This window comes from Phyllostomus hastatus, unplaced genomic scaffold (assembly GCF_019186645.2).
Source record: "Phyllostomus hastatus isolate PE091 unplaced genomic scaffold, TTU_PhHast_1.1 phas_contig_1, whole genome shotgun sequence".
NCBI lineage: Eukaryota > Metazoa > Chordata > Mammalia > Chiroptera > Phyllostomidae > Phyllostomus > Phyllostomus hastatus.
In genome coordinates this window covers 23555282-23569565 of record NW_025333498.1, presented here as the reverse complement: position 1 = coordinate 23569565, position 14284 = coordinate 23555282, and the positions used below count along the sequence as shown (strand labels likewise).

The 14284-nt window shown below is 35.2% G+C and overlaps 1 protein-coding gene across 1 annotated transcript in view; it reads right to left on the bottom strand.

Annotated features, from left to right (window-relative positions):
- Nucleotides 1–14284, bottom strand: part of SCN9A (sodium voltage-gated channel alpha subunit 9) — a 78747-nt gene that overhangs the window by 50799 nt on the left and 13664 nt on the right. Inside the window, exons 7-13 of the mRNA XM_045835956.1 lie at nucleotides 13656–13719; nucleotides 12288–12429; nucleotides 10046–10252; nucleotides 8190–8477; nucleotides 5942–6313; nucleotides 3215–3344; nucleotides 1559–1797 (exon numbers count right to left, since the gene is read on the bottom strand). Of these exons, the coding sequence (XP_045691912.1) occupies nucleotides 1559–1797; nucleotides 3215–3344; nucleotides 5942–6313; nucleotides 8190–8477; nucleotides 10046–10252; nucleotides 12288–12429; nucleotides 13656–13719 (1442 nt within the window). The remainder of the gene's footprint in view (nucleotides 1–1558; nucleotides 1798–3214; nucleotides 3345–5941; nucleotides 6314–8189; nucleotides 8478–10045; nucleotides 10253–12287; nucleotides 12430–13655; nucleotides 13720–14284) is intronic.

Below are 14284 nucleotides of genomic sequence, written 5' to 3'. Positions count from 1 at the left end.
CAAGACTTTCAAAGCTTTGACACAAAAGTGCATCACAAAACATCATTAATTCATGACTGTAGAATCAAAGAGCTCACTTAAAAAGGCAACAGTGAAAGACTTGTTTATGAATCATTCATAAGGCAGGTATAATTTGACTCAAAGAAACTGACCAAAGAAATTTCAAAGGGAAATGGTCAGGTCTGTAACTATGTGAGTCATCCTAAAATAATGCAGCATCAAGAAGAGCATTAGGGGGCTCTCAGACTTGGGACAGTAGGAATAGATAAGGCACACAGTGAACTCTTTCTGTGTTCACACTGAGGTAGTCAACTCAGCGAGATGGTATTGATTTTCATGATGCAAGCCCCCATCAACAATGAGAAACTAGATAATCCTGTGTTATTCTAAAGAGGAATAAAAGGAAGAAGACTGCTAACTTAGAGAGCAAAAGGGGCACAATCATTCTGACTAGGAAATTTGTAAGCATATTGGGAGAGAAGACCAACCCAGAAACACTCTTTGACCTTAAAGATCAATTGGTTTATAACCAAGGCAAAAATGAAATGATCTGACACAGATATTCACAGAGGCATCCAGACTGATTCATGTTTATGAAGTATGATAAGCTGGGTGCCTGCAGCCATGAAACAGAACCTTTGACTGCCTCATTCAGGTTATCAGAAACTAGCATTTTTTTGTTTGCCAGTAGGCATTAATTAAGTTAGAGTATGACCAACACTGCAACTGAAAAGATCATTTTGGCTTCATTTTTACTAATCAGACCCTGTGTTTCCCTGAAGCCTGCAGATTGCCCTCTTGCCTGCCCCTGTGCCGTCTCTGTCCAGCTCAGCCAGTTTGGTTCCTCAGGGTTCTTGTTCTTAATAAGGCTTGTTTCTGCGGATCGACTGAAAACATGATGATGATGATAGTAACAACAGGTTTAATTTGTTGAGCCCTTACTGTATGCCAGGCTAATAAGTAGAAAATGTTCAATCTTATGCCAATGATGTGATAATGGACTATTATTATCATTATATTATAAATAATTACTATTTTATAAATGAGGAAGTATTATTCTGTTAATGAGAAAATTAAAGCTTATAGAGATTTACATATTTTTCCAAGGTCAAATAAAAAGTTAGAGGCAAAGTCAGGATTGAACCCAGTACTTGGGAATTCTAAAGGCTCAGACACTTCACCTATTAGGTCAAAACAAAGCATCCATAGTTTTCCTGAAAATATGTGGGGTATGTACTTTCAAGGAAGTTTCAATGTTATAAAATGGGTAAGAAAGCATCAAATTATCAAAGTATTAATCCCAAGAAACATGCTGACAGAAAAAAAACCCTCTAACAACTCCCCAAATGGTGACTCTTTATGAATATATTGTTATATAGACCTCAAAAATACTGTAAAATTATTTAAAAATAGTATTTATTAGCAGAAATTAGACTCTGTATAATGATTCATATTGTGAATTCTGGATATGCATAACTACCTAGCTGTGTACCCTTTTGACTTAAAAATGACAACCATGGCAACTAAAGACAGAATGCACTGTATAGAAGGGACTCACCAAATTTCCCACAGTGAGCACATTTTTGAATTCATCAGTCATTGGATGATGCTCCATAGCCATAAACAGTGTGTTTAAGACTATGCAAATGGTTATAGCAAGATCTACAAAAGGATCCATTACGATGACATTAATAAGGTTTTTAAATTTTATCCAAAATGGAGAGCAATTCCATTCCAGGAATGTGTGTGCAAATCTGTACCACCAAGATGGACATTTTTGTCTGGACTCTTCAAGTTCTGGGAGAAAAAGGAAAAGAGAGAGATAATATAAAATCAATCACTTGTGTGTTTTATTACTGACCAGTTACAAATCAGAAACAAGTCTTCTGGTTTAGACTCTGCAAATTTAACTGTACTGTTTCCATGAAATCATAGTATTACTACATAAATATCTTTTATCACATGCTCATTTGCTAGATCAAGCATAAGTGAGGGGAAAGCAGTGAAATTAATGACTGAAAGCAGGTATGGCATCTCTCAGAGAAACATGTGTCTAACACGTGATGGTTAACAAGGCAAGCTATGTTTTTCTAAGGGAGAATTGTATCTTTTCCACCAATATACATACTCCCCTGTGTATCCTTCATCCCAAAACAACAACAAGAAATTCTACTCTATACCAAAAAGCTCACACTAGTTCAAAGGTGAAAACAATCCCAGAACAAGGAGTCTAGAAATAATTTATAGAGTGATGCATACAATAGATATTTCATACCATTAGCCTGTTCGTTTCTCACCATAAATTTAGGAGGTGGGAGGAAACTTTGTCGGGTGAGATGGTAGCCTTCGGGTGAGAAGGTAGGAACTACAGCATATTTTGGGGGGAGAGAATGGGAGCCAGCACATATAAAAGTTTTCACCCTTTAACTCTCTTCTCAATGCATGTGAAGGTCTAACCACTATTATTGGCATTATATTCTGCAATCTGCTTTCTCAAATGCCTTTTCATCATAATTTTAACAGATGTCATGCCACATGCTAATATTTTACGCTTTTATAGAATGTGCTCAGATGCAGCAATTTATCTGGAAGTGTGTATTAATTTCTTATATATTAGAGAGATGATAAATTAGAGAGATGATAAATTCATGGGTAATGTTTCTAAGATTAAAAAGTGGGAGAACCACACAACTCTGGGTTAACCTAGGTTCTTCGTTAATTACCATTGAGCTATTTATCTTTGAAAGGTCATATCACCCCATGCTTATCTTTAATCACAAATAATTTTATCCATTTTAAGCATATAAAGATGATTCCATGAGTATCCATTGGTTATCTTTACCACTGCATATAACCATTTACAATTCTTTTAATTCTTCCTGAAAACTTCATATGCTGATCAGAATTTATCTGGATTTTATTTAAAAATCTATAAAGATAATTTTTTAATAAATTATTTTTTAATCCTAACCCAAAGATATGTTTATTGATTTTAGAGAGAGAGTGAGAGAGAAAGAGAAAGAAAGAGAAACATCGATGTGAGAGCAAGAACATCGATTGGTTGCCTCCTACACACATCCCGACCAGGAACCTAGTCAAAACCTAGGTATGTGCCCCATCTAGGGATTGAACCTGCAACCTTTTGGTACATGGGACAACACTCCAAGCAACTGAGCCATCCAGACATGGCACTAAAGAGAATATTATTACGTACCTTCTACAGTGTTTGTCAGTATGCTTGCTCTGCTCATTGCTCTTTGTCTGAGTTGGGGATCATTCAACATATCTTCAGAAAAGAGATAAGAACTGGAATGCCGCTTTTTGTGTATTTGATTGGTTGTACCCTAAAAATACAGTTAAAATGTAAAACTATAATTCTAATAAATTATAGGTATAAAATAAAATCTTGCTTAGGTAGCTGTAATGAGTAACTAAAAGTACAGATGAAATTGCTGGGCTCAAATCATGGTTCTGCTACTTACTGGCTGCATCATACAAGGGTTACCTGACCCTTCTCTATCTCGGTTTCATTATTAGTAAAATGAGGATAATCATAGTACTTGATTTATATTCTTGCTATGAGGAGTAAAACAAATTAGTACTTAGGAAATAAAAAAACTAACTGAGCTGCTTTCATTGTTATAATCGTTATCATCCTCTCTCTTTCTGGGTCTCTAATGTATTCAGGTAGTTTTACTATGTGAGAATCACATGAAATCAGCTAAACAAGTGTTCTGGGCTGTGTGTGTAAAGAGAGAGAATCTCAGAATTCTCTGAGGAATTTCTTTAATTATTCTTTGTTGAGGTAACAGAACTAATGGAGGCGACTGTAATGATTGTTTCTTATTGCCAAGGCAGAGCTCATAATAAATGACTCAATTTGAAAAAGACAAGTAGACTGATAGGAGCTGTAGCAAAGCAGAGAATATAAGCTCCATCTAAAAGAGACCACTGTTTAGTTCAAAGGATTGCTGCCATGCGGGAACATGAGCTTGGTTTTACCAGGTATATTCGTTTTTATGTGAAATACCTTATGTCTAAATCTTGGCAACTGATTCAGAGTTAAAACACTATGCCAGTTCAGAGCAGGTCAATAATACAAACACACGTGCTCACACAATATGTATTTAAATACAAACAACTATACAACTTTACATTTATCATCCCTCTATCCATCTGTCAATCTATATGCTAGTATGTGTTAAATACATATGTATATATATATACATACATATGCACCATTTACAAACATATATGTACAGTTCTAGAATTGTAAATTTATATAGTTGTTTAAATATATATGTGTGTATATCAAAACATAGACACACAGACATACATATGCCCACATGTGTATGCCTGCACATAAGCATGTGTGCGATCACAGACATATACATATCTATGGATGGCTTTTTATAGAGATCTCTCTATAACCATGATTTCTCTGATACAATCTCTACTTTCTGACTTTCCAGGAGCAGAGACTTCTTTTTCTTCAAGATAAGACTATATTTAATCAACAATTGAACAATATCAATTGTTTAATCAATAATTCAAATGAAGTGAAAATATTTCATATAAAAAATGAAATGATCTCCAAATTTGATATAAATGATATAATCTTTTATTGATAATAAACATTGAAAAGCAAAACTCAACAAAAATCTGATTCCACAAATTTAGCATGCTGATTTCATAAGGAAGAATGCCTTGACAGAGGGCTGAAGTTGTGTCATGCAGGGAAAGAGGTCAGGTGCTCCCTAAAAGCACATGCATTCATTCAAACAGAAACATGTATGGCCATGGCTTTGATGGAACTTTAGTCTCACTTGAAATGCTACATTATCTTCAAATTTGGACATATGAATAAGTAGCATGAGTTCAAAGCTTGTTAGACTAGACAAAGACCTTGCTGATATTTAGTAAAGGCAGTCTATCATAGTCTCTTAAAGAGGTAATCTGGAAACTCTAAAAACTAAAAAGATCTCACTTTCAAACCTAATCAGGATCTTCAACCACTCAATGATTCTTAAACTCTTGAAATTATTGTTTTGTTTTTTCTTTTTATGTGGGTATGTTAGCATTAATGTGTGTTCTGATGTTGTTTTTATTCATAGACTACTGACAACTGAGTATTTTTTAAGTTGAAAACAGTAAATTTCTTTTATGTATGGGAAAAAGCATAGCCCTTCTAAATCATTCCCACGACATGAAGCCAGCCACACATTGAGCTGAGAGCAAAGTGGGGTGGCTTAGAGCACAAGCTCCGACACTGAGGGCCTCTGTTTTAACTTCAGGACTATGATGTATCAGCTTTATTTCTCTGTGCCTCAGTTTCCCCTTTGTCAAACAGAGACAATAATGTATCCCTCATAGGGCTCTTGTGGATACTAAATACATGTTTGCTAATATTATTACTATTACTACTAACTCAAATAAGATCCCTTGCAACAAGGTATGATATATTCAAGTAGTAACTTGAAAACATAGCAGAAGGTGGCAAATAATCCAAATTTCCTTACAAAAATGGGATTTATATCAACTACTACAATCAGTATTATTATTGCATTTTCTATGCTGATATATATATATATTTTATAAACTGTTTTCTAAAGGGATGGATTATAATCTTTGAGTGTAATACAGATAGATAACTTTTTCAAAAATGGGGTTTTATATTGAGTCATGCTTTATACCTTAAATTAATATTAAATATCAATGATACCTCAATTTTAAAAAATGAAGTTTTAAAAATCTTTGAATTATATGCATACAGAACATAGTAAAAGGATTAGGTTAATGAGTTAAAGGTATGTTTCTACAGAAAAAGTATGGCAAAATGCAGAGCCATTCACAGGACCAGAGAAGGCCTCTCCAGCAAAAAAGATTGCCTGATGCAAGAACAAGGGTCGAGCCATGCCTGAGCTATTTAAAACGTCCTTACGCTGTCATCAGAAGTTGCCTTATCTATTATCACCTCTGGAAGAAGCTGTCCATTGGGGAGCATGAGGGCGGAGGGTCCATCCACCAGGGAGACCACACCATTGCAGTCCACGGCACTGTTCATCTTCCTGTTTACCGGCAGCATTGGAGGGGACCTACTGGCTGGGCTGATGTTACTGCTGCTGCGCTCCCGGGGTCTGTGGGGCACGAACAATGAGCCCCTTCTGCTCTCATTGTCTCCGAAAATGCTGTGCTCATCGTCGGCGAATTCAGTCTCAGATCCAATATCTTTTCCTCGACCTATGAAACTGAAAAGGCTTGTTCTGCTGCTGCGCCTTTGAGGAAACAAGGAGCCACGAATGCTGAGTGGTGACTGCAGGGTAAAAGAAAAGATGACATCTCTCTGCTGAAGCACGTAAAAACAGAAGTGCATTTCACATAATTACCATGGAAACCATTGACCTGAGAGCAGGTGGCTCTATACTGCTTTAAAAGAAACATATTTCAAAACAAGGCAATTCGCAAGAACACAAATTCTTCCAAACAAGGATGGAAAGGCTGAAAGAATCCACCCTTTCGACACCAGCTAATTATTTGCTCCTGAAAAGCTGTCTGCTGTTCTGGCCTGGAATGACCTCGCCACTCTTTCTGTGCCATGCATTTTGCTATAAAGGACATAGCACTTCAAAAAATAATTTGGTGTCAATACCTGTTATTTAGATTTTCGTATATCAATCCTAAAGTTCTATAAGTATTAAACTCTTGGTTTATTTATATGTTGTATGTTTCTTTGCATTCCATTGCTTAGAATTCTACCTTATATATTGAGAGCTCAGTGAAGGTGTTTTAAGAAAGACCTTTTAATACTACTGAATTATAAAGTCATAAAGTATCAGAACTTGGAAAAGAAGTTGCCCAAAATATTAGAAGGAAGAGGGGAAAAAGTCACATTTGTATGATTCATGTCTAGGATAAACGGTGCCTATAAACCAAACTTAATGTATATTCTTTGGAAGTATCTAACTCAATAAATGTTAATGCTTGCTATAGAGTAAAGGGCAAAGTGGCAGGCATAGTGAATAATGAAAAATGGGCATAACAACATCATTGCCTTGAAACTAGCTTGGACTGCTCTTGCCATATTTTTTTAATTGATATTGTGTATATTCAAGTTCTGTTTGCCCACTTAATTATGAAGTCTTTGAAGGCAGGGACTCTATCTTTTATTTCTATGCATATCTGACAGGGTCCTGCAGACTTAAGTCTTAGAAGCTGGGACATTTACATGAAGACACAGGAGAGAAGAATGTAAGTGTGAGTGGGGCGCTGCAAAGCTGACTGAGGGCAGTAGAGAGGACAAGGGAAAATTTGGGGGATGGGTGGCACCTCAGCCAATGGGTGAAGAATGGGAGGTACCGTGCTGGAAGGAAAACAAGAAAGAAAATCATCCCATTTACAGAAAACCATGTGTGCTAAGTAACAAAGGCACAAAGTTCAGGACATGTGGGTGAACATGGAAAATCACAGTGGACTGAGTATATTTGAAGGCACAGAAAGGCAGGGAATGAGGCTGAATAACAATAACATGTGGGGCTTGGATAACAGGTGGGTCTTTTTCTCTAGGTAGTAATCATTCAACAGCATTTTTTTCTTTACTTGATTTGAGCAGAGGGACAGCTTTGATTTAGAAAAATTATTTTCACAAGTCTGTAATGGTTCACCCTGGAGGTTTATAGGCAGAGAGACCTGAAATATGGAGGTTTCAGCAGAAAAAGAAAAAAATGAAAAGAGAAATTCCACACAAGCAGAAACAATATGGAGGCTGTCATGTTAAGCAACATTCAGGTGATTTATATCCTACAGTGGTGAAGAAAAGGGAAAAAAACTAGTCTAAGGTTAGTTTTTAACCAATATAGGCATTACAAGACACAGACCAAATAAAAATATAATCTATAGCGTAAATAATATTTTTGATTTCTACAGTGGTTCTTGTGAATATTGTTTTGAAAATGTGTTTATTGAAGAAGATATAACAATTCCCAAACCATAAGCTCCTTACAAACTAAAACCAAAAAAACGATATACATCCAAATTCTTTCCATAAATACCTAGCAATCAATAGGTTTTTACCTAAAAACATACCAATGAGGTCACCTACTCTCCTCTCCTGGTGTCCCTTCCCTCAGAGTGGAGAATTCTGTGGTATATTCTTAGCTCTGGTGACACACATTTGGTAGGGTTAGTGGTACCTGATTAGGGGTAGACAATCGCTTTTCTCGGGCTCGCCTGTGACCTTCAACACCAAGGTGAAAACTTTTTCTCCTGATACTCTCCTCTGATTCCGATTTGGACAATTTCTCATCGTCTCCCTTTTCTTCCCCACTGGAGAGCTTCTTTTGATTCTTTTTCTTTCTTCTGTTTCTTCTTTCTTTAGCGCTTTTAGAGCTCAGTTTAGATGTTTCAGAAGAACTCTCAGAGAGGCCCATAATCCGGCTCCTCCTGTTACTTGTATATTGGGCTGCTGCCATTGCTATTGCCTGTTAGATCCAGATGTCACACATATGGTAAGTCATTTTCAAAGTCTGGGAAACCTGACAACAGGGTACCTCTCTACCATGAATTTAGTTATATAGTGCATATAATCATGTCCCTGTATGTGAAGAAACGTCCTTTTCTTTACACTCTGACCAGACAGCTTACAAAACATGTCTTTATTGCTTGGAATAAAACCCCATTGTGCTTTGGAATGAATACTATTTGGAATACTATTACATAGTATTACTATATTTATAGTAAAGAAATTGTAAATAGTATATGTGAAAGTTTTACCAGGTAATTTTGAGACATAAAGCATAAACAATATGATAATTTGCATATCTTGTCCAGATGATTAACTTAATATTATCAAAATACTCAGGCCCTGTATAGTTTAGTAAAGAATAAGTTGTCTAAAAATTAAAATTAATTACTACAAAATAATATTCCCAAGCAATGTAAGAGACTTCTAGTAGTTCCCTAGGAAATTCCTGGGATAACTTATGCTGCCTATCTATTAAAAAAAATCCTGGTAAAAATTTAGAAAATCAAGGTATTTTGAATAAAAAATAAAAATCATTCATAATCTTACATCCCCAAAATAATCGGTCTTACTATTTCTTCCAGTCTTTATATACATAATTTTTAAATTGTTTCTATCTCATATTCAATTTTATATGCTACTATCTAACAAATTGTTATTTCAACACTATTTTCCTTTGGTAATATTCTTAAAACACATAATTTTATTGTCCAAAAATACTCCAGGATACAAAAAGCATCATAATCCACTTAACCATTTGTAAATTTTTGAAAATTTAAATGCTTTCAGATGTTTAATAGTATTAAAATACTGCAATGAACATCTTTATGCATCAAAGTTTCCCTGCATTACAGGTTACCACCCTTTCCCCAATAGGTTAGATTCCTTGGAGAGATTTTACTCCATCAAACCATCAAATGAGTTTTAAGGCTGGTGCAGAATATTTGAAATTTTGGTTCTTTTAGTATAGACCTTGTCAAACCTTTCCACTTTGCAGAGAGGATTAAGGAGAAATCCTCAAAAATTTGTGACAGCTTAAAGTGGCTAACACCAAAAGTATAATTGTTTAACATCTCACATTTTATCTTAAATAGCTTTATAACACTGACAAAAAATTAATGCACATTTTGCTTTCTACCCCACAAAGTATCTGTTAACTTTAACATTAAAATAATTTCCTTTAAACTTTTGTGTACAGTTGTTCTGGGGAAATACATCATGTTTTACGACTTTGCATAAAGCCACAGATACTGAGGAATCATAGGTAACAGGTTTAGGAGGAACAGGTTAGAACACTCTCTGTGCCAGAGTGAGCTGATTATGGGGAGAGTAGACTGGGTCGGATGTCACTTGTAGCACAATCCAGAACTGGTTCCTTCAAGCCACACCAGAATGAAGATGTGGTTTATGCAAAGGAATCCATCAAGGTAAATCACCCTGGTGAAGGCTGAGCATAGCCCACAGGTCCTCTGTTGTTCCATTTTGCACTTGTATTTCTAGGAAGAATTTTAAGCCAAATAACAATACCTCAGCTTCTTCTTGCTCTTTTTTAAGCCGATCTAGCATCTGTTGAAATTCTAGCTCTTTCTGCTTAGCTTCTTCGATGTTCGCCTGGTTCTGTTCTTCATAGGCCATGGCCACCACAGCCAGGATCAAGTTTATTAGATAAAAGGAGCCCAGGAAAATCACCACAACAAAGAAGATCATGTAGGTTTTCCCAGCTGCACGCAGTGTCTAGGGGAAAGTGGAAATCATTACTTTAATAACTGAAAGGATTTTTGTAAATTATTTCAATTTGAATGTGATAAATTGGGAAGTTCTGCATAATCTGATGATATCAAAATATAAAGGGATAAATTTATATAATCATGGCAAACAGTTTTAAAATACATACTTTTTCAGTATAAAGTATATAGCAATCTATTAAACTTGTACTAAAATTGGGTATAATTCTCAATTATTATTAAGTAAAATAATCCTGAAATTTTCCCCAGTCTAAAACTTATTAAAAAACTAGCTGCTTTGCTTATTTTCAAATTATAGGACCAAATAATGTCTATAATTCTTTTTAGTATTAAATTTCTACAATATCTTTAACAAGAAGTATTAGTGATGAACATAAAATTATGTTCACACAAGATAGGGAACCCTATCATATGAGCTTATTTGTTCATCTTATATTTATTTTTAATCAATGTTTACTAAGAATTTAAAAATAAAATAAATGGTAAAGATAATTCAAATGGTACCCATATTACATGAAAAATAACTCTTCTATCTCTGATGCCTAGTTACTCAAATCCTTTTTCTGTTAGTTACTGTTGCTCCTGATGTCTTGTCTCGGATAAATTCTTAGTTTATAGTGTAATTGTTAGCTCAGCAATCATAGTCGTTTTAATCTCCATAGAAATTTCCATGTTACCCTTTCTGGTGTTTTCCAGGAATGTGTGAGAATGTCTTCCTCTACATAGCTCAGACAGACAGTATTTCTGTCTTTGTCACTGAACATCCAATGACATAAAAAAAATTGTATGTCACTGTCATTTTAATTTCCCCAAAATGTGAGTATCCTTTTGCATACTTAAAAAGTCATGTGTATTTCTCTTCTTCTGTATATTTATATTTCTATATTCATTTATAATATTTTTAGAAATTAAATAAACAAAAAACAGGTAAAAAGAAGAATCTGTGGTAAGTTGAGAAAAATGATGGGTTATACTTATAATACGGAATAATTGTTTTTGGTGGTTTTACTTTTGGGGAAAAGATAGAGCCCACAGATTGAAGAGGATCACATTACAGTGAGAGGGGATACCCATATGGATGATCACATATGGTCTAAAAGATGGATGCTATAAACTGAAGAATATTCAAAAGGCATGAAAGTCTAGAACAAGGAGCAATTGAATTGGAAGAGAAGGAATTTAGAGAAGTGAACTGAGTCCTTAATTCTTGCATTCATTTACTAAGGTTGCCATAACAGAATGCTGCAGGCTGAGTGGCTTAAACAACAGAAATGTATTTCTCACAGTCTGAAGGTTGGCAGTTCAACACTGAAGTGTTAGCATGTATGGTTTCTCCTGGGACCTCTCTCCTTGACTTGCAGATGGACAACTTTCTTGCTGAGCCCTCATATGCCATTTTCTCTGTGTGTGTCTCTCATGCTCTTGGCTTAATTTCCCTTTCTCATAAGAACATTAGTCAGATTGGATTAGGATCCACCCTAACAGACTAATTTTAACTCAGTTACTTCTTTAAAGGCTCTCAACTCCAAATACCATCATTCTAAGGTACTAGGATTTAAAAATCCAACATATAAATTTGGGGACATACAATGCAGTCCATCTGCATTGTCCATAACAATTGTACATGGAAGCTCAAAAAATGAAGTGTGATGAGCCCGATTTTTAGGGCACTCCAAGCAGAAAGGCGTGTGTGGAAACCAGAGTTTGTTTAAGAACAGTGTGAGAGAACATTGCAGCTTATTCCTTGCTATTTACTTAGGATACTATGAGATGCTACATTTACAAAGGGGAGAAGAGATTTAGAGATCAAATAAGTCCAGGAAAGATAAAAGAATAATTTATGACTCAAGAACTATCCATTCTAATAGTGCTGAAGGTAAAAAAAAAAGTCTAATTTTAGTAATAAGACAACAGAGTTTTCTCCATTCTAAATTGAATAAAATATTCAATTTTAGGGAAGAAACATACTTCAGATTATGCAATGAATGCAACAAATAAAAATATTCATTTTTCTTGGCACTCACCTGTTGGTAAAGGTTTTCCCAGTAATCTTGGGTCATTAGTCTAAACAAGGCTAAGAAGGCCCAGCCAAAATTGTCAAAGCTTGTGTAGCCATAGTCTGGATTTCTGCCTCCTTTCTGGCATGTGTACCCTTCTGGACACTGACTACATAAGAAAAAGAACACCACAAGTCAGAGTGTCTTCAGTATGCAAGTTGAATAGTCCTACAGAAAAGTGAGAAACTCAAGGTTCCTCTTCTGGGGGGACAATATTGAATACTGATGAAGACCACATTATTTGGAGTTAGGAAGAACTGGGTTTGAATTCCACCCCGATTATTTACTAGTTGGTAACTTTGTCAAATTAAATTCTTCCAAGGTCCAGTGCCCTCTTTCTGTGAAGAGGGCACTCTTTCACAAGATAGTAACACCTATCTCAAAAAGTTGAGATTAAGTTTAAAGAAGATAATATATGCAAATTACCTAGCCTAGGTCCTGCACATAAAAAGTATTTAATAGACAGTATTTGCTATTAGTATCATTGTCACCATCAAAATGTGGAAACATAGACCAGATTTAGTCCATAAAGATTGATATAGGCCTCTAAAAAACTGTGTCCTCCCCCCTCAAAACTATTCTTGAAGTGAATTAGAATCAAGAATGATCAAAGCACAGTAACTGTGTAAGATCTGTAGCCTTAAGAATTTTTCTTCCTAAAATTGGTGGATTGGTGCCAAATAAACATAGTGTCCAGAGATGTCTTCAGAAGCAGCAGCCTTATCTGTACTATTACCTTCCCAGTGCACACACAGCCTGGTGAAAAAGCTATCAGACAAGAGGGGAGAAGGACAAAACCCTGTAGCAGAAATGAAGTTGGTGTATAGGAGAAACAGCAAGATGGATATTTGCATTAATAGGAAATTCTTAAAATATCTTTAACCAAGTCCATGGGATCCTCATTTTTTTCATTTTTATTTTTTTAGAGTGACCAAAATGTCATTGCATTCAGTCACCTATGAGTCATACTTGATTAAAATAATGAGTAGAATTTGAGAATGGAAAGAAAATTTGATTTTGTCACCCTTCTTTCCAGAAAGAAGAAAGGCTGGAAACTAAGCAAACAAACTTTGGTGGGGATTTCTGGAAGTAATTTTTTTCTACTGTCTTGAGTTATATGACATGTATCTTGTTTTTATTTAAGCACTATCTCCAATTCTTACTTTTAATGGTATATAGTAACTCTGGGCATTATAAAGTCTGAATTCACTGTGGGACAGAAGAGGTCAAATAACGCCATATATATCACCCAGTATCAAAGGTTCTTATCAGCAGACTAACAGAGTATGTTTCCCCCCTTTTTTAGGCTTTACACTAAAAACAAATACTACGTACCCTGCGTCTGAGCTGGTACCACACAAGAGAGCATCTTTTGCATCCTCCAAGTAGTAAAAATACTCTGCACAGGAGGAAATTGAACAATATAAGATTATGTATGAAGTGTTAGCTTTAAGAGTAATACAGCAGGTTGTAACTTAATTAATATAGACGTTCACACACATTTAGGCAATATTTGTTATTTATTTATTTGTTTATTTGTTTATTTATTTATTTATTTATTATATTCCCATACATTCTCCCTCAAATATTTATTGATAACCTCTATGGACCAGGCAATAAACATAATAATAAACATGATAACAAGATCATTAGTTTTATAGAGCTTTCTTTATGCTTAGCTAAGAGTAGAGTTCAGATAGAGAAAAACACAAGTGTACAGCTGAACATACAAGGTATTTTCAGATGGTAATAAATATCCCAAAAAGAATAAATTAACACAATGTGATGAAATGTGGTCAGGGAAGGCCTTTCTAAAGAAATGACATTTGAACAGGGGCCTAAATGCTACAAAGATGCCAGTCATTCAAAGGGCCTGGGGAAGAGAAAATCTTGGCAAGATAAAGAATGAGGGTAAAGGCCCTGAGGCCAAAATGCAGTTGGTAAATGACAGCAGATGGCAGGCG